Source organism: Lithobates pipiens, unplaced genomic scaffold (assembly GCF_037356315.1).
Source record: "Lithobates pipiens isolate NorthernLeopardFrog02 unplaced genomic scaffold, aLitPip1_a1.2 Scaffold_51, whole genome shotgun sequence".
Taxonomy (NCBI): Eukaryota; Metazoa; Chordata; class Amphibia; order Anura; family Ranidae; genus Lithobates; species Lithobates pipiens.
This window is the reverse complement of record NW_027507874.1, coordinates 1,984,816-2,010,270: the sequence shown is the minus strand read 5'-3', so window position 1 is coordinate 2,010,270 and position 25,455 is coordinate 1,984,816. Positions and strand designations below refer to the sequence as shown.

Here is a 25,455-nt window from a genome sequence, read left to right as displayed (position 1 = left end):
CTGTGCCCCCATTGGTTTACTGGGATTTGTTGGTTCCCATTGGTTTACAAGGTTTACCGTCACTTCCTGTCTTGTTACCAGGGTAGGAATTGTGGAAAAATCTCCCCGATGAGCATATCGCTTTTGCATCTGTGTGCTCACTGGTGAGATTTAGAAGAGGTAGAACTCTTCTAAATTCTTTCCAAAGGTAAACAAAAACAGTTTGGTCCGCTTTTCACTTTAATATTGTGTTTTGTAATTCCAGGTACCTCAGGACTAAACTAGCCGCTCATAAAAAATACCCCCGTGGCACCGGGGGCAGTACACCCATGGATCTTAAACTAACAGAATACGAGGAAGAGTTGCTTTTGGTCGTTGGCGAGGAGGTCATGACAGGGTTGGAGGGCGCCCACTTGAGCACTGACAGAATTGGTAAGCTCCAAAAAGAGCGCCATAGTCTTTTCTACACCAGGACTGCTATATGGAGGACCTGCACTGCCTCCGGCTGCCTGAGGAATATAAGCTAATGTTTGCCAGTATGGTGTTTACCATTGACAGCATTTTGTTTTTACCCATTCGTTAAGTGCAGATAAATACCTGTTGATCCTGCTAGAAATCATTTAATTTCTTGTGCTCTCTGGAAAGGAAGAGCAGAGGTGGTGTAATGTAGTCTTAACACACTTCCTGTCCTAGAGTAACAATGGTTCCCTTCCATACATACAGTGCTGACAATGTTGTCATCCTAGGACAGGAAGTGTGTTACTGGCAGGATCACCAGGTGAATATAAAAGGTAAAAAAAGACTAAAATAAAACCAGTGCAGCCACCACATTCAAGGTTTGGCAAGCTGCAAAATATTACATTTTTGTTCTTGGCTTTATTTACACTTTGATAGATATACATCATTTTGTAGCTGATATCTGATGTAGTGTTAGTTGTAGACATGTGCGATTCGTTTCAAAATTTGGGCGAAATTTGTGTTATTCGCAGATTTGGAGGTATCCGAATCTCCGAATCACAATAGTAACGAATGTCAACGAATCCAAAATAAATTATAATGAAAACAATCAATTGTATTTATTTGTTTTGTTTGGATGACACGATAGTTTGGGCCTTTTGAAAATGTTTGAAACATCCAAATTAACGTAACCACATAACAAATGATCCCATTTGATTCAGATCCATCCATTTTTATTTCCAGTGGGCATAGCATAAATATTCTAATAAGATTCTTTTTGTTTTGTGGTTTAACTTGAGAGACCATTCGTTTTATTTGTATGTGCCCGCCCCAACCAACAAAATCAGTTGGGAATAAGAAAATGAATTCAATTTAGGCCCCGTTCACACTGGTCCAACATGTGCTCCGACTGTGAGAGTCGCATGACATCTCAAAAATAATGATTCCCTATGAGAGCCGTCCTAACTGGTCCGACTTGTGTCAGTCCGACTTTGAAAAAGGTTCATTCACTACAGGCGGTCCCTGAGTTACGAATAATTTAGGGACTGTAGGTTTGTTCTTATGTCAAATTTGTTTGTAAGTCAGAACAGTACATTTCTATGTGTAACTATTTATTAGAACAGAATATGGAAGCCCCCTTCAAGAAAGGGAGCCCCGGATCCTGCACCAGCCCCCCCCCCCCCCCCATGTGAATGAGTAGGGCTACATTATTTTCATTTTCCCGCTCTTTTCTGCAGAAGAGTCAGAATACATTGGGTCACCTGAACAGCTATCTCCGGCCCCCAGCCTTCCAGAGGAAGAGGAATCCAGGAAGGATGACCTGTCTGAGACCCCAGCTGTGTATCCAGATGGTATATATTGGTCTATGTTTTAAAACGTTGGTCTTTTTTTTTGGGGGCGTTTTCCTACCGGGCCAATTCTGACGCTTCTCTCTGACGCTTCTCTGTATGTAAAAATCTGTATTTTTTGCTAGAAAATTGCTATGAACCCCCAAACATTATATAATATATTTTTAGCAGAGACCCTAGAGAATAAAATGTTCACTCTTTGTATGTCACACGGTATATGTGAAGTTGATTTTCTGGTAAATATACACTTTATTTATTTTTTATTTTTTTAAATCTAAAGCTTACCAGCTTATTGTTACAGAGGGGATCCAGTGCTAGAATAATTGCTCCTGCTCTGCTGTTCGCGGCGATACCTCACATGTTTGGTTTGAACACAGCTTACATATGTGGGTGTCAGGGGCGGGTGTTTACTGCTCCCCCAAAATAAACAAAGAACACCAGCCGCCACTGGTGGTCGTGATACATATACAGGCATGGGGTGACCGGAGAGATTTCATTTTTTTTCCTTTTTACTATATCCTCTATTACATTTTATTTATTTTCACTCTGTCCCTTTAAATTTTAGCTATGACCACTTTTATTCCCATTACAGGAAATGTAAACATCCCTTGTGATAGAAATAAGCAGTGACAGGTCTTCTTTGTGGAGAGATGTGATGTTAATAAGACCCCACATCTATTCTGTATAATGTAAAGCATTTAATAAAAAAACAAACAAAAAAAAAACATTGATCTAATGCTTTTTAAAAAAAAAATGCCCTTGTTTACATTGGACCGGAACCGGAAGTGACGTCATGACATTGCACCGGACCTCCTAGGCCATCTTTCCTCTGATCGTCTTTATTACCAGTCGCCGCAACCGCTTGATCAATTCTCGGGGCAAGAACCACCGGTAAGGGAGGGGGGGGGCTACACCACCGCTTCTAAAAGTGATCCAGGGGCAAATAGACTTCTCAAACCACTTTTATCAGTTAGAGAATTGCCGGCTGAAACAAACAATACTAGGGTTATGACATATTGCTGCAGCCATAACCCCGGTATTCCACTTCCTCCCGAGGGAAGAAGAAGAAGAATTCTGTCAAAGAAGAATTCCGGACAATTTTTTCTTTTTTTTACCCTGCAGTGTATGGGTTAATGACTCATTTTTGTCTAAGGATTTGGAGAGCTGAGATATTATCACCTAATCCTCCCAGTGCAAGACCAGTCTCTTTGGCCCCTGCCCAAACCCCAATCCCCCCCGCAGTCAATCGGTTTTGTGCAGTGGACTGTTCCTGATGTCATTATGCTCATAGACCTGCTCTGGATGTGATGACGTCAGGAACAGTCCACCGCTGGACATGGGGGAGTGGCATTTTCTGGTGGATCAGGTGAGTAAACAAAAACAAACAGAAAACAAACCGCCCATAAAGTGCTTTAAACTCCAGTTTTGCCAATTAAAGACTATTCTCCCCCATACACTACTCTATATATACGACATGCGGATATTAGTATTATCTTTAACATGATCAGTCTTATTGCTACATTGGTAAGATGATGTGAATTACATCATAGCTTATAAAATTTAGTTTTTAGCAAAACTACCTGGGAAAATATTTTTTCTAACTCTTTAATCACTTTTATTTGTATGTCTGGGCTATTGGGCACTTTAAATCTTTGTCTAAGCTCCACCCTGGCTATATACACAAGTAGTAAAAATTAGAATCAAAATCATTTTTGAATAAGGAACCAAGTTATCAACATGTGAATATTTCATTTTAATTACAGAGGAAAATACAAGGGAGAGTCACCAGGTGAAAGGAGGTCAGATGCCATCGGCGCAGAGACAAAACGGTAGGCTCCTGTCCATGGAAAAAAATATATATTTATAGGCTTAGTTTGTCATTATTTAATATATTAAAAAAATAAATGAGAAATAGGAACACTATATTACCAAAAGTATTGGGACACCTGCCTTTACACGCACATGAACTTTAATGACATCCCAGTCTTGGTCTGTAGGGTTCAATATTAAGTTGGCCCACCCTTTGCAGCTATAACAGCTTCAACTCTTCTGGGAAGGCTGTCTACAAGGTTTAGCAGTGTGTCTATGGGAATGTCTGACCATTCTTCCAGAAATGCATTTGTGAGGTCAGGCGCTGATTTTGGACGAGAAGGCCTGGCTTGCAGTCTCTGCTCTAAATCATCCCAAAGGTGTTCTATCAGGCTGAAGCCAGGACTCTGTGCAGACCAGTCAAGTTCCTCCACCCCAAACTAGCTCATGTATGTCTTTATGGACCTTGCTTTGTGCACTGGACCAAATCATTTGGTGGAGGGGAATTATGGTGTGGGGTTGTTTTTTAGGGGTTGAGCTTGAACCCCCCCCCCCCCCCTTTCCAGTGAAGGAAACTCTTTTTTTTTGCCACATCAGTGATCTTATGCAAGAGACTTGATTCACCTTGCAGCTCATTTGTGTCTCATTCATGGTTCCACATCATCGTGGCATATTTAATTACATAGCTTTTTTTTTTTTTTTTTTCCCTTTCAAAGATTCCTTGTGATCACATAAAAAATTCATAACATTTAAAAATAAGTGAGAATAAGTTAAGCGGAAACCTCAACACCATTGGTGTTCTCGGGGTAGACACAATGACTATACCTAGTACCCTAACGTCTAATACCTATATTTTATTTTCCTCCCCCTTCTCCCTACCCAATCCCCCCCCTCCGACCCCCCCGTCATCTCCATAGGATCACATCGTATACCTGATTTAAATCTAACTTTCCTCTCCCCCCTCCCCAGCTCTATGGCAATCTCATTCACTGATTACCGAAAGAATCGTGGAGAGGCCAACAGGAGAGCCATAGAAGGGGGGAGAACCAACCCAGCACAAAAGAGAAAAGCAATAATAAGAAGAAAAAGAAAAAAAAGGAAAAGGAAAGAAAAAGCCAGGCACCCATAGGAAGAATCAGTTTTTTGTGGCAGAAACTATTACAGCCCGTCTACTTAAGGTGGGATCCCCAACTTCCACAAGCAAGGCCCCCATAAACTCATAAACTTCTTATTATTACCTTGTTTAATAAAAAAGACCCTCTCATTACCAATTGTCGTTTTTATGGTTGCTAGCCAAGTTTCAACTGACGGGCCCGAGTGTGAGTGCCATTGTTGAGCAATTAGCTTCCTTGTTTGAAAGAGACATCTAATGACTGGTATAATAGTGTCTTTAGTAAATTGTGCGTCCCTCAGGTATAGCCAGGAGACAGGTCCTGACCGTTGCTTTTTTTTAATCAAATAACGTTTTATTAATTTCCAGCGGTTGCATAGGAACACAAACAGTACAGAAGTACAGCAGTAGGCGAGTAACTACATAGCTTTGCAAGAATAAGAATAGACATGTGATATGCAGTGTCATATTACAGGCATGTGCAGTAGATATCAGTAGCTTGGGCAGTGGGGTGCTGGGGGGCAGGGGACACCAAAAGTCAGCTGCCCCTCCCACGACCCCCACGGCCCAGTATGCGCTGCCCTGCGGCCTATGCAAAACACTGAACTTGTAACAGACTAAGTCCGCTATAAAAACAGGGGAGGTGGAAAGGGAAAAGACAGAAAAGAAGAAGAGAAGAAAGTGCCAGAGATCCAAGTCGCCATACCCCATCCAGGTCGCCCCTAGTCCTCCCGCAGCCGCCATCTCTCCCAGACTTGGTCAAATTCCTCCAGCCTGTCCCGTATTCTGGCAGTTAGTTTCTCCATAAGTTCTACGTCCTTTATCCTGGAATAAAGGGCTTCCATAGAGGGGGCCAGTCGGCTCTTCCAGTTGAGAGCTATTAGGCAACGAGCTGCTGTGAGGATATGTCGTAGAAGCTTCCTAGATGGCTTAGACATCTTTGGTTGGGATAAGCCAAATAGGAAGAACTTGGGTATGAACGGGACAGAGACCTCAAATACCCGGGTAAGGAGCTGTTGGATGGATTTCCAGAAAGGGGCTATCAAAGGGCAAGTCCAGTATATATGGAACAGGGTGCCCCTGTCCTTCAGGCAGCGCCAGCAGCGATCAGAGGCGGAGGGATACATTTTGTGGAGTACCGCTGGGGTCTGGTACCAGTGGTAGAGAATTTTATAGAAATTCTCCTTGTAAAGGGTACATAGAGAGGACTTAGCTGCCTGCCTCCACACCCCCTGCCAGGCTTCCAGCGGAAGTTCCTCACCCAACTCCCTTTCCCATCTCAACTGTGAGGGGTTAGCTCGGCAGCGGGTGTGTGTGACCCCCTGGATGGGTTCACAACACAAAGTCAGGCACAGCAGACAGCGGTGTAGGTTCAAAAAACAAAAGATCCGGTTTATTTAGGCTACATGCAGTGATACATATAACAGCCAAACAAAATAAAACAAGAAAATAAATCCTGGTCAGCTTGACCTCTAACTACACACGTAGACTCCCTGTCTAACAACTGAGAACAGCCTTGTGCTGCCCCAGTCCCTGTCCCTGTTGTAGAGATTTGCCACACAGGCGTTAACTCACCGCACAGAACAGGTGTCACACTCCCCAGTCTATACAACACAAAAACTGGTTCCAGGATGGAGCATCTCCCTATGCATGCTGGGGTTTTTTGTAGAGGTCTTAATGAGCCCACCTACTACAGCTGGGCTCATTAACTCTTCCCCTCTAATTGTAAAAGTCTGCATAAAGCCTGAATCTAGGACACACATATTTCCCATCCTGAATACAACCAGGTGACTTTACCTGCTTGCTGCCACACAACATATACTTGTGCTTGCCCCTTGTGTGAAAGTGGTGCGAGTTAAGGATGCGGTAGAGGTCTGATATCATTCCCCTGCGGTTTCGTCCCTCAAGTATAATCAGTTCGAACGGGGAGGGTGGGGAGAATTGGAGCCTCGGGGCTATGGTTTGCGCAAAATGTCTGATCTGAAGATAACTGTAGAAGGCCTGTCGGGGGAGGTCGTGTTTAGTCTGCAGCTCCGAGAAAGACAGCAGTTTTCTCGATCTGGGGTCTACTAGATGTCCCAAGTGAAATAATCCTCGGGATGCCCAGGGCCATGACATCTGGTGGGTTAGGCTGTCCGGGAGTTTAGGGTTACAAAGAAACGAGGTCAGCACGGATGCCTCCGAGTGGAGCCTGTGCTCCCGGGAGAGTTTCCCCCAGAGCTGGGTGAGCTGGACCATCGGCCCTAATAGCCGGTTCGTATCAATCTGTACGTCCGCTCCCCAGAGCAGGCTGTTTGGGTGCACCGGGGCTAGCCATAGCTTCTCAATCTCCGACCACTTGTTGTACGACCGTTGTGGGAACCAGGAGACTATGGCCCGGAGCTGTGCCGCTTGATAGTACCTAACCAAGTCGGGGAACGCCAGGCTGCCGTCCGAGCGCAGAGCAGTCATAACGGAGGCAGGAACCCAATGTTTTTTATAGGTCCACAGGAACTTCAGCAAGTCCTTCTGGAGCAAACGGAGGTGCGCGTAGGGGATCTGGACCGGAAGCGTCTGGAATAAGTAAAGGAGTTTGGGGAGAATTACCATTTTGATGGACGCGAGCCGCCCTATGAGCGATAGTTGGTGTGCCTTCCATTTATGGATAAGTTCCCTAATCCCCCGGTAAAGGGGGGGGAAGTTGGCCTGATACAAAGTATGGAAGGATGGGGTGATGAAAACCCCCAAATATTTAAGGGAGGAGTTCTCCCACCTGTAGGGAAACACAGAGCGAAGGTGGGTTTCCTCCGCCAGTGGTATATGGATCGGGAGGGCCACCGACTTGGAGGCATTCATTTTATAACCCGAGATCTCCCCGTATCGTCGCAGTTCCGCATGCAGGTTGGGCAAAGACGTCCTAGGCTGGGTTAGGGTAAGGATGACATCATCCGCGAATAGAGATATTTTAAATTCTCTGTCCCGAACCAAAATTCCCCTTACGTCCGGATTGCTTCTAATGGCCTCCGCCAGGGGCTCTACACAGAGTGCAAACAGCAAAGGAGATAGCGGACAGCCCTGGCGGGTGCCATTGGCGATAGAGAAGACTGGAGACGTTGCATACGGGGTTTTAACTTGCGAGGTGGGAGTGGTGTAGAGGTGTTGTATTGCGTGTAGGAAAGGACCTCGAAAGCCCATGTGGCGTAAAGTTGCCGTCATGAATGGCCAGCTCAGGCGGTCAAATGCCTTTTCTGCGTCTAGACTCAGGACCAGGGAGGGGAGAGTGGTCTTGTTGGCTACGTCGATAAGGTCAATAATTTTCCTGGTGTTATCGCCCGCCTGTCTGTAAGGTACAAAGCCTACCTGGTCCTTATGGATCAAAGCAGGAAGAATGGCATTGAGGCGGTTCGCCAGAATTTTTGTGAAAATTTTTAAATCTGAATTTAACAGAGCAATAGGCCTATAGCTGGCACAGAGGGTCGGGTCTTTGTCTGGTTTCGGGATGACGGATATAAAGGAGGCCAGCATTTCAGTGGGGACCGGAGACCGTTGGAGAAAGGAGTTAAACAGTTTGGTCATGTGGGGGCTCAGAATAGGTAGAAATGTCTTATAATACTCGTACGGGAACCCGTCTGGCCCTGGAGATTTATGGGCTGGCAGTGCTTTCACAGTCGCTGAGAGTTCCTCATCCGTAATTAGGGCGTTAAGGTCTTGAAGGTCTGTGTCTGACAGTCGGGGCAGTGTCACGTTTTCTAAGTACCTAGTGATGCGATCAGTCAATGCGGGGGCTGGTGGATTGTGGGGTATGTCCTGCTTGTTGTAGAGATCAGTGTAAAAGGCCGCAAACGTGTCCGCAATGGCCTGCGGATGAGACAAAAGAACCCCTCTACTGTTTTTTGATTTGGGCAGGTGTAGATGCTTGTGTTTGATCAGCCAGTTTCCGAGCCAACAGAGTCTGCGCTTTATTTCCCTTGTCATAATAGAGCTGTCGCAAGCGGATAAGCGCCCTCTCCACTGAGCCTAGAGCAAGATCTCTCAAAGTTAGTCTCACCTGCACAATTTGTTTAATCAGTGAGAGGGAGGGAGCTCCCCGAAGCCTAGCCTCAAGGGTCTTCAGCTGTCCTTCAGCCATTAGCTTGGCGGCCTGTGCATCTCTCTTCAGTGCTGAGGAGAGGGCAAGGCAGCGACCCCGTATAACAGCCTTGTGGGCAGCCCACAGGGTGGGGAGGGTAACGTCTGGGGTATCGTTTTCAGCAAAATACAATTGGAGCGAAGAATCCAGCTCCGCTCTGGTAGGGAGATGCTGCAATAAGTAGTTGTTCAGTGGCCAGTTGCAGGGTTTACGAAAGGGGGCCCCAATGTCTAGCGTCATGGTAATCGGGGCGTGGTCAGACCAGGAGATAGGAAGAATTTGTGCGGAGCGGACGGCCCTCAACGTGTTATTGTTCACAAAAAAATGATCAATGCGTGAGTGAGTGCGATGGGGGGCCGAGTAAAAGGTATATTGGCGGTCCTGGGGGTGTAGGGTGCGCCATACGTCAAATAGAGCCCGTCTTCTGGTGATCTGGCGGAACAACTTAGAGTCCCTCAAGACTCTGGTTTGGGGCGCTTGTGGATTCCCCACATGGCGGTCATGCGGAACTGACGGAGTAAGATTGAAGTCCCCCCCTATCACCAGAAGCTCGGTGGAGGAATCCGTGTTACTTATGCGTAGGCGGTCTGCGGTCCGGATCCGGTCCTCTGTGTCTTTTAGCCGAGGGTACTTTCTGCCAAAGCACCGGTGGAGGTGGCGGGGAGGCTATCAGATCCCAGTCAGGGAGCTTGGGGACAGGTATGCCCAGGGTATCACAGAAGGAGGCGAGGTCCTCCGGATAGCGAAGGGACGCCGACTTCCCCTGATGTCTGGCTGTGAGGCAGAAGGGAAAGCCCCATCGGTAGGGCATATTCCTGTCCTGCAGGGTGCGGAGGAGTGGCTGCAACATCCTACGTTTTTGAAGGGTTATCCAGGAAAGGTCTGGGCACACCTGGACCGGGGCGTTGTCAAACATAAGGTTGCGAATAGAACGGGATTTAGTCATAATGTCTTCCTTAAGGGGGAAGGAGTGAATCCTGCAGACAACGTCTCTTGGTTTGGAAGCAGGGCCTTTGGGTCGGAGGGCCCGATGCGCTCTGTCCATCTCAATATGTTTGGCCGGGTCCTCTCCCAGCATTTCGTTAAACAGCGCTTGCAGTGAGACCTGCAAGTCCTCTGGTCCTTCGGCCTCAGGGAGGCCCCGAACACGAATGTTGTTCCTCCGGCCTCTATTATCAAGGTCCTCCACGTGGCGCTGCATGTCACGTAGGAGGAGGCGGTGATCTGAATTCTCCATCTGAGTGCGGTGTACTGCCAGCTTGGTCTCCTGGATCTCCTCCTCCGCCATCTTGACCCTTTCAGCTAGGTGTTTAAGGCCAGCGTGCAGGGTCTGGATTTCAGCTCGGCAGGTGGCTTTCACATCCGCCACCAGTTGTTTAAAATCATCCTTAGTTGGGATGGCGGTCAGATAGGCGTGCCAGGGGGGATATCCGCCCCCATGTAGCTCCGTGGGGGAGTGGGGATGCGGTGGGTGTCGGGGAGAGTCTCCCTGTTGTAGCCCCATGGCATCGGAGGGGGGCCTGGACGACAGAGGGTGCCCGTGGTCCGGCCAGGATGTAACGTGGGGGGAGTAGGTTAAGGGATCCAGGGAGGCCCCCTGCGAACGCGGGGAGCGAGGGCGGGCCACCTGGGCATAAGAGGGATGGCTAGCTTCCTGGCCTCTGGGTATGCTGGGGTCCCTGGAGCGAGGCTGCCGCTGGGCCTTAGGGGGAGCGGGGGATTTCCAGTCATCTTGGGCCCTCGGTGCAGGCAGGGGGGGTGCCGCATCCTCTGTGCAACTGGTGAGGCTTTGGGGGTCTCCTAGAGTGCCTGGTGAAGAGGAGATGGGGGACCCTCTCATAGCTGGGTCTGAGGCCGTCCGCAGCAAGCGGGGAAAAGCCTCAGAGCACTGTGTGAAGGGCAGATGGGGCTTCAGGGCGTTTGTCCGTGTCCCTGGGGAGATGGGGGGCGAGGTGGGTGGGGGAAGCTGATCACTCACCCCTAGTGCTGTCCCGGCGGGCATGGGCTCCCGTGGGGACCACCGGCCGTCCCAGGATCCCCTCCGGCCAGGCAAGTGTGCGAGAGGCCTGTGCTGGGTCTCCGGACCCGCTGACTCCACGCTGTCCGTGCGGCCTAGGCCGGATCGCGGCCTGTGTTCCCCCGCGGTCTGGTCGCGCCTAGGCTCGCGGGATACATGGCTGGGGCGGCTGAGTTCATCCATCTCCCGGAGGGAGTCCGTGGCGTACGTGTGCGGGAGCTCCGATCGGAACTGACTTTGCCGCTGCGGCGGCGACGTGGAGTCCTGCAGCATCGCGGCCGGGCCGTCCGGCGCCATCTTGCGGCCTCCGCCCGGCGGGATCCCGGGCGGCTGAAAGAAAGCCTTTAGGGAGGATGACGAGCCCGGGGGCGGCTGAGACGACCCCCGGGTGGATGAGGACCTCGTAGCTCTCGATCTCCCCATTGTGCGGCTGTAAACCCCCCGAGTAAGGCCGTTGTAGTGCTGGGCTGGAGGAGAGCTCTCACTCACAGCGTCCTTCCAGCTCGGCTTCCGGTCCCGCCCTCCTGACCGTTGCTTTTAATGTTAAATTAAAGATTCTGTTAATCTGATCTATAACCTGCGTCCAGTACCTAAAAAATTTCGGACACCTCCAAAGCATGTGGATAAAGTCGCCGGCTGAGCCGCATCTAGGACACTGCTCGTTGTTTCTCCAGCCTAGTTTAAACATTTTCTTAGGGTATAGTATACCCGGTAGAAAAAGAAAAGGTGAGAATCTTTCTGGGCAGGGGAAATTGAAACACTAGTTCCCTGTTCAATTATCCGATCCCACTCAGGGTTGGACAGTGGGCCCACGTCGCTCTCCCATCTTTTCCTATTTTTGAGCAGGCCTTCACGATCTAGCATGTTATCCCCAAATCTAGCGTACAGATAACAAATCAGTCCCTTAAGCGTGTCCTGGGACATAATTTTTAATAACTCAGAAATCTGAATCGATTGTACCTTTTGAGGTCCAAATTGTGACTGGACTGCGTGTCTGACCTGGAGATATTTGTAAAATGAATGGTTCGACAGCGAGAACTCCAACTTTAAGTTGGCAAATGATTTAATGTCTGGGCCCTGAAATACTTGAATTAATTGGTTTATCCCTTGATTCGCCCATTCCTTGCATCTTTCAACTTTAGCTAGCTCGACCAAATTTCTATTATTCCATAGAGGAACCAGTACAGATACCCCCTGGTATCCTAGTTAAACCTTGGCTGTTTTCCAGAGTTTAACTATCTGATTTATCGTTGGACAGCCTATATTGAACGAGTTTGCCTCGAGGGCCTCAATAAGTGTGTTATGTGGGCATCCTAACATCATCAAACTGCGGCGAGGCATACCCTCGTTTGATGCTCCTCTTCCTGCTAAGTGCTGCAGCTGTGCCGCCAAGTAGTAAAGTCTGGGATGTGGAACCGCCACCCCCCCTTCCTCAAGCGGCAGCTGCAGCGGCCGTAAGCTGATCCTGGGCGGCCCCTTTCTCCATATAAAATCTCTAAACAGAGATTCTATTCTCTTAAACCACCTCGAACCTATCCATATCGGTGAGTTGTGGAGAAAATATAGAATTTGGGGGAGCCATACCATCTTGACCAAGTTACAACGTCCCGCCATCGACAGGGGGAGGCGGCTCCAAATATCCGCCTTAACTTTTAGCTTCAGCAGGAGATGGACTAAGTTATCTTCCAGGTATACATTTACATCCCTTGCAATCCAAACCCCCCAAGTACTTAAATTTCTCCACCACCTTCAAGTTAGAAATATCCTGTGTTATATGGGTGACCCCAGTGTCTATCGGAAGTAATGCGGATTTATCCCAGTTAATAGTCAGTCCAGACATTTGGCCAAATTTTCTAAGCATTCCCATCGCCGCTTTTAACGAGGTTTGGACCTCTCCTAGGAAAAGCAAAATATCTTTGGCAAACAATGAGATCTTTTCCTCCATCTGACCTCTCCTAAATCCCTGTATATCAGGGTTGGCCCTAATAGCAATGGCCAATGGTTCCATTGCAAGGACAAAAAGTAAAGGGGAGAGGGGGCAACCCTGTTTCGTACCTCATTCTAGCTGGAGCACATCGGAGTACTCGTTGTTGATTTTAATTTTCGCTCTTGGGTTAGTATAAAGCAACTTTATCCATTTGATAAAGTTTGATCCAAACCCAAATCTAGCAAGAGCCGCAAACAAGTACTCCCACTCAAGGCTATCAAATGCCTTGGCTGCATCCAGGGCCAATATGGCCCTGGAGCCTCCATTGTCTACCGGAATCTGGATATTCAGATGGGCTCTACGTATATTAGTACTGGTAGACCTGTTCGGGATAAATCCCGACTGGTCAGAGTGGATAAGCTTATGAATACACCTTTTTAAGCCTGTTGCCAGTATTTTCGCTAAAATCTTTACATCAGTACATAAAAGCGAAATCGGGCGATACGAAGCAGGATCCATAGGGTCTTTTCCCTCCTTGGGGACAACCACTATAGTGGCTTCCAACATTGATGAAGGCAACGTCCCAACCACCAGAGCCTGACTCAGTGTCTCCAGCAGTTCTGGCAACAGAACCTCGCCATATCTTTTATAAACCTCAATGGGTATCCCGTCAGGTCCTGGTAATTTTAGGTTAGGCATCTCGGCCACAGCTTTACGAAGTTCATCAATAGTTATTGGAGCCTCCATAGTCATAGAGTCTTCTACTGATAAAGTTGGTATGCTTATATTCTCCATAAAGACGGCAGTCGTTCCCCCCTCTCCCCCCTTCTAAGATTTATATAGAGAACTATAGTAGTGATGGAATATATTATGGTAGGTTCAGAAGTAATCTCTCCCTGTAGAGTCCTGACCGCTAGTACCATTGAAGGGGAAGTGTTTACTTTAACCAGTAAAGACAGTAAACGGCCCACTTTTTCTCCTTCCCCAAAGTTCTCTTGTCTCAGGAATATGCGTCTATTATCTATCTTTCTCCTAATGGTCGTCTTATTCTCTTGCTGCTTTTCTAACCATACCTTCTGTGTGAATGGGATTGGATTGGTAATATATTGCTGTTCTGCCACTAACACGGTCTTCCTACCTTCCTCCTCCCCATTCTTCATCTCAGCTTTGTTTAAGGGAACTCTTAAGGCGTCAGCATACCAAGACTTTTTGGACAGTTTCATGTTCCCAACTTTGTGGGAACAGTTTGGAGATGGCCCCTTCCTGTTCCAACATGACTGCCCACCAGTGCACAAAGCAAGGTCCATAAAGACATGGATGAGTAAGTTTGGGGTGGAAGAACTTGACTGGCCTGCACAGAGTCCTGACCTGATGTCTCTGTGGACCTTGCTTTGTGCACTGGTGCATAGTCATGTTGGAACAGGAAGGGGCCATCCCCAAACGGTTCCTACAAAGTTGGGAGCATGAAATCGTCCAAAATGTTTTGGTATGTTGACGCCTTAAGAGTTCCCTTCACTGGGAAACATGTTTCTACAAACATTTCAATAGTCTTTACCTATTAATTTCGGGGTCCTCCTCATCTTCTTCAGTTTTGTTTGGTCTTTTCCAATTAACCAGTAAGCCTAAAGTGTACTTTTGCTTTGCCCATGCACATCTAAGCAACGGGTACTCTTTAATGCTGCCCTTCCCAGCAACACATTTGTATCTTCCCTTTGTTTCTATGCTGCACCGCACAGTGATTGGGATTGAAAAAAAGAAGCCATGTGCAAGCTTCGCTTTGCTTTAGTTGGAGCTTATACAAGGCTGGAGACTCACTCCCAGTCCTGATGGGACAGCACTCTGCCACTCACTGAGCACCAGCAATGTCCCATGAGAGGAAGGGCATGTGCTCCATGGTACCCAGAAGTACCAGGTACTTTTTTTTCACTCCTAGCTGCTAAACATAGCAATGGGAGAACAAAGGCAAGATGAGTTTGTGCTGCTGAGGAGGAGTTACAGAAGAGTGCTTAGAAGCCTATAGACAAGCATTAAAGTGGTTGTAAACCCTTACAAACCACTTTAACCTACAGGTAAGCCTAGATTAAGGCTTACCTGTAGGTCCAAGAAATATCTCCTAAACCTACACGGTTTAGGAGATATTTACTAAAACCGTAGACAGCTGCGTGCAGGCGCACTATTGCCGTTAGCAGCATGCAGCTGCTAACAGCGATATGCCGTTAGTGGCGTCTCCCGTGCGCATGCGCGGGAGTGACGTCATCACTGTTCCGGCGCTGTGAGTGGCCGGAGCAGCGATACCCGGAAGAAGTTGGACGCTCCGGACTACAGGGGACAGCGGCGACATCGCTGGCTTCTGTGTCAGGTAAGTGACATATAATGGACTACTACTAATTTTTACTTTTTGCTATAATAAATATCCCCCCAAAAATATAAAAAAAACATTTTTTTCCCTCAGTTTAGGCCGATTCGTATTCTTCTACATATTTTTGGTAAAAAAAAAAAAAAAATCGCAATAAGCGTGTATTGATTGGTTTGCACAAAAATGATAGCATCTACAAAATAGGGGATAGTTTCATGGCATTTTTATTAATAATTTTTTTTTTTTTTACTAGTAATGGCGGTGATCAGCGATTTTTATCGTGACTGTGATATTTTGGTGGACACTTTTGACACATTTTTGGGACCATTGGCATTAATTCAGCCATCAATGCTATAAAATTGCATTAATTACTGTAACAATGTCACTGGCAGTGAAGGGGTTAGCCACTAGGTGACAGTGTAGGGGTTAAGTGTTCCTAGGGGCGTGTTTCTAACTGTATGGGGGCGTGGCTGTGTGTGACACCATACTGATCGCTGCTCCGGATGACATGGAGCAGACGATCAGTTTCCTGTCACTAGGCAGAACGGGGAGATGCTGTTTACATCGGCATCCCCGTTCTTGAGCTCTGATTGATCGTGGGTATCCCCGCGGCAATCGAGTCCGCGGGACCCGCAACCACGGTCACGGAGCTATCGGCAGGCATGCGCACGGCAGGCAATTCAAAGTAATGTATGGGTACGTTACTTTGCCCAGCCGTGCCATTCTGCCGATGTATATTTACAGGAGCCAGTCGGGAACCGGTTAAAGTGATTGTAAAGGTTATTTTTTTTTTAAATGTTACATGTTATGCTTAATGCAATTGGTTTAGCACAGAGCAGCCAAGATCCTCCTCTTCTCAGGTCCCTCTTTTCTGCTCCTGACTCCTCTCTCCTATAGAGTGCCCTCTCAGCCAGCAGCTCCCTATGGGGGCACCCGAGCCAAGTCAGAGCTCTGTGTATCTATTCAGACATGGAGCCCCAGCCTGGCCCCACCCCTTTTCTCCCCTGATTGGCTTTGATTGCCAGCCATGGGAACCAATGTCCGCACTGCTGTGTCTCAGCCAATCAGCAGGAGTGTCCCGGATGGCTTAGATTCTCATGGGCATCGCTGGACAGAGGGGGCTCAGATAAGTATTAGGGGGTGCGGGGAGGCTGCTATACACAATTTCAATATTCTATGATTGCAGTGTGTTCAGATGTCCCCAGTCTTGAGAGGGCAGCAAGGTGTGGTATAGCCATGAAAGCCAGGCTCTAAATACAGGAAAAAGAACCTATTACCCCTGGGAACCACTTTCAAGAAAGGGAAGTTGTGCACTTGTCTGTTAGTTTAGATGGGATAATAAAAACAGTGTAGCGCTTCAATGATAGTGAACGTGATCAACATAAAAAACAATAATATGTCAAAAATCACATAAATATAAATGCCTAGAGAAAAGTCCAACATTGGGCGCTCATTCCACTATGTAGCTGGCATGGGGGTGACCGAACCGTCACAGAGAAAGAAGGTAAAACACTAGGCGAATGTATTCATATGGATCTGCTTGACTGTAAACATCAGTAAAGAGTGGATAAATACTTCTTACCGGAACAGTTGGACTCACGCAGTCATATGACGGTTGAGTCTAGAAAGCTTGAGGTCACAATCTGGGACCAAGGAGTATAAGGAGGGAGATCTGTTGAGCTGGTGGTGGAGCTCCAGGCGGTTGTAGGCCCAATAGTGGATCTTTACAGATGGAACGTCAAGGTAGTCAAACTCAGACGCAGCCTGTTGTACCAATACTCCAATCTCCCCCGAATGGGGAGGGAAGTGATGTGAAGGTTTAAACCAAAGGAACAGAAAAAATGAAAAAGAGAAAAAGGCTCCACATGGTGCGGGTCAAACGATATAAAAAAGTTGATTTATTGAAGTCAAAAGGTAATTAATGACTTGGTGATCACATAAAAAATATAAAATGAAATTAAAAGCAATGTGGGGTGCCAACAGCTTGCCCGACGCGTTTCGACATATGTGTCTTCAACTGGGGCATGTTATTTTATGTTTATATTTTTATGTTAGTTTAGATGCATTTTAAAAGCCTCTGTGCCAGGGGACTCAGTGGTACCGTGAAAAGTGTGGGTCTTCACCCCGGCAGAACGGGGACTCGGAAAGTGTGTTCCTGTATATTATGGGGATAATAACAAAGAATGGTGAAAGCAGCATGCTTGCTCTTCTGAACATAAAAATGGAGCAGATGCTGCTCCTAATTAACGAAGTAGTGCAAGCCGCTTTGATTAATAAGAACAATCAGAGGGAAGCATGAGCTAATCCAGTAGTCTCCAAAGTGCAGCCCTGGGGCAGGATGTGGCTCTTTGCATGTCTCTATCCAGGGGCCCTATTCAATCCACAATTGACACTAATGATGAGGCACCATTGCCTCCCATTGACACCAGTGGTGGGGCACTATCAATACCAAATATACCATTGATAGGGTGCTATTTCTCTCACTGATATCAACAATGGCATTCTATTATTGCCACTGATACCAGCAATGGGGCACTATTCCTTCCAGTGATACCAACAATGGGACACCATTATTCCCACTATTACTTCCACTGAAGCTGGGGCATTTTCTATTTCCACTGGCCTCTCTAAACTCTGAAGGACAGTAAACTGGCCCTGTATTAATAAAGTTAGGAGACCCCTGAACTAAAGATCTCCTCATCGTACAGCATAATGCTTTTTCAAAAAAACTTTTTTTAGTCCGAGTCATTTTCTTCAAAGGAAATAGCTAATTGTTCCGCAAAGATATACAGAAGGGAAAAAAAGGTGACTAATTGAGTCAGCTTTCCCTTTACTTCTCATTGCTTTTCTAACACTTTATCTGAAAAATATAACACTAAATAGCAGTAGTTAATAAAAAAAAGATATATATTTGTATTTGTATTTCCTCAATACAGATGGATCTAAAGAAGATATGAGGACAATCAGTTTGCTTCCCGTGGACAGCGCACTGGGCACCGCTACCCAGCTAACATCCACTAACCACAGAGAAACTCAGAACACAGCTGCTTCTCCACAGCTTCCATCTACCAATCAGATGACAACTCCTGGTACTTATGAGGACAGCATCGTTTCTACTTTAACTAATGTGGTTTCCAAAGTTGAACGCCTGAATGCGCAGAGCAGAAAAGAAATAAACAGGAGTCACAGACTTTTAAATAACATCCATACAGATCTTTTGCTCTTGAAAGAAGAACTTAAAGTGCACAGAGAGCAACAGACAGCGCAATCGGAAAAGATGGTAAAACTGCTCGAGGAAAGCAATGCTCTGAAAAAGATAAAACTGCAACTTATGCAGGAAAAAATGTATCTCATGCGAGGACAGGTTCCGTCTACGTCCAGCTCGACATTGGAAACTCCTGCTCCTTCCCCTGTCAAGGAGTCCACATCACCATCGCTGCCAACACAAATGTCCACAAACTTACCTTAGTCCAATCCTTCTCCTGTAGGATCTCTGTCTGCTAGAGAGATGCAGTTCTGACTTATCAAGGACAACCCATCTCTTTAAAGAGCACTTTGTACACGAGGGATGTAGCACTGACCAGAGCTTAGCACATCTCTTGAAGGAGCACTTTCTACCATAGGGATGTAGCACTGACCAGAGCCCAACCCATCTCTTGAAGGAGTACTTTCTACCATAGGGATGTAGCACTGACCAGAGCCCAACCCATCTCTTGAAGGAGTACTTTCTACCATAGGGATGTAGCACTGACCAGAGCCCAACCCATCTCTTGAAGGAGTACTTTCTACCAGAGGGATATAGCACTGACCAGAGCCCAACCCATCTCTTGAAGGAGTACTTTCTACCAGAGGGATATAGCACTGACCAGAGCCCAACCCATCTCTTGAAGGAGCACTTTCTACCATAGGGATGTAGCACTGACCAGAGCCCAACCCATCTCTTGAAGGAGTACTTTCTACCAGAGGGATGTAGCACTGACCAGAGCCCAACCCATCTCTTGAAGGAGTACTTTCTACCAGAGGGATATAGCACTGACCAGAGCCCAACCCATCTCTTGAAGGAGCACTTTCTACCATAACGATGTAGCACTGACCAGAGCCCAACCCATCTCTTGAAGGAGCACTTTCTACCATAGGGAAGTAGCACTGACCAGAGCCCAACCCATCTCTTGAAGGAGCACTTTCTACCATAGGGATGTAGCACTGACCAGAGCCCAACCCATCTCTTGAAAGAGCACTTTCTACCATAGGGATGTAGCACTGACCAGAGCCCAACCCATCTCTTGAAGGAGTACTTTCTAACAGAGGGATATAGCACTGACCAGAGCCCAACCCATCTCTTGAAGGAGTACTTTCTACCAGAGGGATATAGCACTGACCAGAGCCCAACCCATCTCTTGAAGGAGCACTTTCTATCATGGGGATGTAGCACTGACCAGAGCCCAACCCATCTCTTGAAGGAGCACTTTCTACCATAGGGATGTAGCACTGACCAGAGCCCAACCCATCTCTTGAAGGAGCACTTTCTATCATGGGGATGTAGCACTGACCAGAGCCCAACCCATCTCTTGAAGGAGCACTTTCTACCATAGGGATGTAGCACTGACCAGAGTCCAACCCAACTCTTGAAGGAGTACTTTCTATCAGAGGGATATAACACTAACCAGAGTCCAACCCAACTCTTGAAGGAGTACTTTCTATCAGAGGGATATAACACTAACCAGAGTCCAACCCATCTCTTGAAGGAGTACTTTCTATCAGAGGGATATAACACTAACCAGAGCCCAACCCATCTCTTGAAGGAGCACTTTCTATCGGAGGGATGTAGCACTAACCAGAGTCCAACACATCTCTCGAAGGAAAGCTGTCTATTAGAGAGATGCAGCACTGAGTTGCAGGAGCCCTATCCATCTTAAGATCAGAGGGATGGAGCACTGACTCAAAGCGGAGTTCCACACAGAATTTTTTTTTCAAAGGTAATACGTTCTATTAAACAATTTAAAACACTATTAAGCCATGCTATTAATGAAATCGCCACTCAATTCCCATTTTTTATAGTACTTACTTTTTATTTCTTCTCTGCAGAGTGCTTCCATCTCTAGTGTGGGCATGTGAAGCCCACTAGCATTCTCTTCCTGTATATGATTGTGCTGGATACCCAGCATGCACCTCCCATTCTTACTTGTGCGCCATTTACACAGGGAACAGGGAAAGGATTATTTTGTTGTTGCCATAACAATGGTCGGCGGTGGACGAAGTGGGCTCTCAGCAGCATGCTGAGAGGCAGAGCCAGCTGCTGGTCAAGCATCTGGGTGGATCCTGACATTAAAGTGGGGATCCCTCCATAGTCTGGACCAGCTAAGTGATATCAGCTGACCGCTGACTTTAGCACACTTTAGCTTTGTCCGGTGAATATGGGTCGCAGGAGTGCAGAACTAATTGCACCTTTGTGACCCACAAAAGCAAAACATATATAAGGCTCTGCCACAGAAACAGAGACACAGTGACAGCTCACAAATGACATCACTATACATGGATCTCACATAAGCCTTGTTCTGTGCATGTATCATATAAAAAAAACATCTAGAGACCGTTCAATAGATCATAAGAAAGCCACCGCTCCGAGCTCCAATTGCTGCAAAGTCATTGGGTCCCATCCATGCTATATGAAAATATACCACTGAGAAGGAAAGGTTGCACTCTGATGACATCCCTAAGCTAAAATTAGTATATACAGCCATACAAGTGATACAACATATCCCTATATGCAGCCCACCACTGTGTGAGATGGGTATGTGTTGTATATCTTGTATAACTTGAACATTATTCATATCCCTGCGTGGAGTCCAGCAGCCCACTATCTCACATTGTGTGACGGTGCAGCTGTTAACACAATAACACAACAACACAAACCACCATACACCTACAGAATACTTACAGGGTTAGGTAGGAAAGGTGCTAGGTTTATCACTTTAAGAAATTCCTAGGTGGCACGAAAATTCCCTTAGAAGTGGTTCTAAGGACCTATGAGGGAGTAATATTCTGACTCCAATTGTTGTGATAGTGATTTATATATTCCTGAAAAGGTAGGCAGAAAGGAATGCCTGGTATTCAGTAAATGCAAGTTGGAAGGTGAGTTTGAAATCATTTATTGAGAGTGGCAGCAAATGAAGCCAACACGTTTCGGGGGAACAGAGGCTCCCCCTCCTTCAGGGCTGTTGCTGCATGCTAGTAATTGGGGAAGGGTCCCAAACAGGTATGTTTGTAAAACAAAGATCAGACTTGTGCTTGCAGAGGCTCTTTTGACAGCATTGGCCTTATACCATGAGCAGCGTCTGAAGAACGTAGTCCTGGCAGACAAGGGTGTGCCTTTGCCAACTCTAGCTCCATGAGCAGGTCACTTAGTTCTCATAGCTTGCAATGATCCTTAATAGTTATTTTTGGAAGGGTTTGTAGTCTCTTGAATAAAGCAAGTTCTATGACTTCAGAGTGACTATAAGTTTGCTCAAGTCTTGCCCAAGGCCTGGGTACATCACATGTAGTGCTCCTAGTCTCATCACTCATGCACTCCGAGCAGCTTTGAACATTATTTCAGAATTTTCTGGCCTTTCCCAGCTAAGGGTGAATTCTGATAAATCCCAAGCTCTACCTATTGGCCCCCTAACCAAAGCATAGGCAGGCCCCTCATTACCCTTGACATGGGCAACCTCTATCTGATATCTGGGTATGGATATTGCTCCTGGGGTCTCAGAATTTGAAGAAAAAAACCTTTACCATTTACTCTCCCAGCTCAAACTAAAACTGTGAACATGGGACAATTTACCATTATCCCTCATTGGCACGATAAACCTGATCAACATAATCTGCAGGTTCTGGCCCTAAGGACTTAATAAGCAAATTAAGTTCCAACTTCCACCTTGGCAGTAAGGTCGAGATCAGTGATTGAACTGTACAGGCCCTATAGTTTTATGGACAGTCATTAAACTTGGAGAGATTGATATTATTGAGCTATCAATGTCTGGTCTAGTGAACTCACCCTAGCACATCCCCAAAGTAGGGACTTTCCTTTACTTTCAATAGAAGGGACCCAGACCTATCCATCAATGAAACAAAATCTCCCAGCACTGGGTTTTTCCAGACTTTGAAAGAGAATGGACTGAGACCTCTTTCTGCACATAAACAGGAAAGAACCGGGGTGCAAAGATGGATGAGGTTGGTGGTAGGAGGACTACAGATGAGAATACTGAGCTAAGCCTGTTTCCACCAGAAACAAATTACCTGAATGAATGAATGACTTATATAGCGCTACCTATACGAACTGAATCGCCTCTGGGCGCTTTTTCTTGCCACCGGTGTCCATCTGCAGCTATTTATGTGGTCCTTTAACCTGTAGAGTCCTGACACACTTACAACATTGACATACACATATTATGGCCAATTCTTTTTGGACAGGGTCTAATTAACCTACCAGCATGTCTTTGGAGTGTGGGAGGAAACTGGAGTACCCGGAGGAAACCCACGCAGGCACAGGGAGAACATGCAAACTCCAGGCAGATAGTGTTGTGGTCGGGATTTGAACCAGCAACCCTATTGCTGCTAGGTGAAAGTGCTAACCACTACACCACTGTGCTGACCAGCTTTGTAGAGGGACTTCATTTTAAAGCGTTTTAGGTGATGCATTTCCTGTTCCTATTGGGAGAAACCTATATCTCTAATGTGTCTTGGAAGATGACCTAGAATTATTTTTTTTATATTTTTTTTATAAAGCTCATTGTGACATTTTTAAATTTGATTATTAAAAATAGAGTTGTCTGTGGTTTTTTCATTTAAGTCCCCAAACTTTCTTTTTTTTTTTTTTATGTTTTGGGTAGCATGTGGAAGTATTAGAACCTTTGCCTGGTGCTATTTGGGTATCCTTTGGTGATTTCCCTTACATCCTGTGTGGTTACTGAGATGGAAAGTGAGCAAAACTCTTAGACCCCTTTCACACTGGGGCGTTTTTCAGGCGCTTTAGAGTTAAAAAAAAGCGCCTGTAAAGCACTTGAAAGAAGCCTCATCTGCAATCCCAATGTGAAAGCCCAAGTGCTCACAATGTCAGCGCCCGAAAAACGCTCGTAAAGCACCGCTTAAACTAGCAGAGCTTTACCAGCGTTTTTTGAGCGTTATTGGGGTGCTTTTAACCCCTACTAGTGGCCAAATAAAGGGTTAAAAGTGCCCACAAAGCACTGCTGCCAAAAGCGCTTTGCAGGCGCTTTTCAGGCGTTTTGCAGGCGCTTCCCATTGATTTCAATGGGAAGGGGCGGTGTATTCACTGCTTCAAAAGCGCTGCAAAGAAGCTGCTTGCAGGACTTTTTTTGACGCTCTGCCAGCGCAGCGCCTCAAGTGTGAAAGCACTCTGGCTTTCACATTGGGATTGCAGTTGCGGCTTCTTTCAGGCACTTTACAGGTGCTTTTTTTAAAACTAAAGCGCCTGAAAAACGCCCCAGTGTGAAAGGGGTCTTAAACAAGGGTACAGACAATAATTAGGCTAGATTCACACCTTATGCATTTTTAGTGCTTTTTGCATTTTTCAGATTTGCACTACAGAACATGTTCCATATGAAACCATGTTAAATGTACTGTAGTGCAAATCTGCAAAATGCAAAAAGCACTAAAACTGCACAGGTGTGAATCCAGCCTAAAACAGTTTTTTCTATCTTGTCTGTTGAGGGGCACAGGTATTCAGTTACTGTCAAGTTATACTGCCACCTACAGGAGAATTTGGATACTGGCGAAGTATAAAACTAGGTCAGCCTACACTCCTCGTCTTCTTAGCCTGCCTCAGTTTTTTGCTAGTTCTAGGAGGATGGACAATTATTTTTTTTTAGCTCTATTGAGATAAGTCTAATGCCTAGTACACACAATGAGAAAATTGTATGAAATATACTGCTTTCGGAGTGATCGTCCGATAATCTGCTCATTAGTACACAGCTTTTGAAAGCCGATCATGACAGTTCATGCGGAAATATCTGAAGGGACAAACACAAAAATGTTTTTCTTGTATCATAACAGAACGTACGATTTTCGTATAATCAGTACAGAATTTGTCCATGAAAAAGCAGACGACCATGACCACCATGCATGTTCGGAAGTAAAAGAATACATTACGTATCAGGGTTTTTGTAACTTTAGTAACCTATTGGTTTTCGATATGAGACTAGCATCCAAAAAAATGGATGATCAATTGTCCAATATTCTTATTTTGTGTTGCTAACCTTTTTTTTTTCTTCACTTCAGTCAAGATTCATCACTACATTTCTGCTTTCACTGGTCTACATAGCACCTATCAAGATCACTCTTTCCTAACCCTGACTTTGGAGTACTGTATCCAGACCCCGCTGGACTGGACCTGCAGGGATAGCCTAGAATGTGACTTTCAGAGACTGAACTCTGCCTTATGGTGCTTTCCATTGTCCATGTGTGTACTGGTAAAAGTTAGTTGCTTTCCTTGTCCAGAGCCTTGACATGCCTGCAGGCATTGCCCTGTCTGTGAAGATCCACTTGCTGATTAAAGGGGTTATAAAGCTTCAGTTTATATATTTTTTTAAATAACAAACATGTCATACTTACTTTCTTTGTGTAGTTGGTTTTGCACAGAGTGCCCCGATCCTCCTCTTCTGGGGTCCCTCAGCAGAGCTGGTGGCTATTTCTCTTTTTGAGTGCCCCGTCAGAGAAGAGCTCTCCTTCGGGACACCTGTGTGGGTGAGCTCCCGAGTCCTGCCTCTGCTTCTATTCACACAGAAAGCAGGACTCGGCCCCGCCCTCCACGTCATTGAATTTGATTGACAGCAGCGGGAGCCTATGGCTGCTCCGCTATCAATCCATTGAAATCAGGATCAGGACCCAAAACACCGGCTTTTGCTAGCGTGCTCGTCCCCAGCACAAGATAGACAGGGTGCAAAAAAGTCAAATGGGCTGCAGCATTACAGTAGGTTCTTCACTTCAATGTATAGAATGCATTGTTCTAAGCACGGGAAACATGCGCCCCTTCACAGGCATACTATAGACACCGCCAGGTACGAAATTTAAAAGAATATTACACTTTTATTGTTTCACTTTAATCATTATTAAAATCACTGCTCCTGAAAAAACGGCAGTTTTTAAAACTTTTTTTTGCATTGATCCATGTCCCCTGGGGCAGGAGCCAGGTCCCCAAACACTTTTTAGGACAGTAACTTTTATATTAGCCTTTAAAATTAGCACTTTAGATTTCTCCCATAGACTTTTACAGGGTGTTCCGGCTTTTCGAATTTGCCGCGAACAGCCAAATTTGTTCACTGTTCGCCGAACAGGCAATGTTCGAG

The 25,455-nt window shown here is 46.1% G+C and overlaps 1 protein-coding gene across 10 annotated transcripts in view; it reads left to right on the top strand.

Annotated features, from left to right (window-relative positions):
- LOC143957092 (uncharacterized) overlaps positions 1-24,681 on the top strand; it is a 51,079-nt gene extending 26,398 nt beyond the window's left edge. For all 10 annotated transcript variants that reach the window (XM_077467231.1, XM_077467225.1, XM_077467224.1 and 7 more), the window contains 5 exons: positions 245-411; positions 1,674-1,787; positions 3,548-3,613; positions 18,049-20,088; positions 24,389-24,681. In XM_077467231.1, the coding sequence (XP_077323357.1) occupies positions 245-411; positions 1,674-1,787; positions 3,548-3,613; positions 18,049-18,581 (880 nt within the window). In that variant the 3' untranslated portion in view covers positions 18,582-20,088; positions 24,389-24,681. The remainder of the gene's footprint in view (positions 1-244; positions 412-1,673; positions 1,788-3,547; positions 3,614-18,048; positions 20,089-24,388) is intronic.
- The last annotated feature ends 774 nt before the right edge of the window (positions 24,682-25,455 follow it).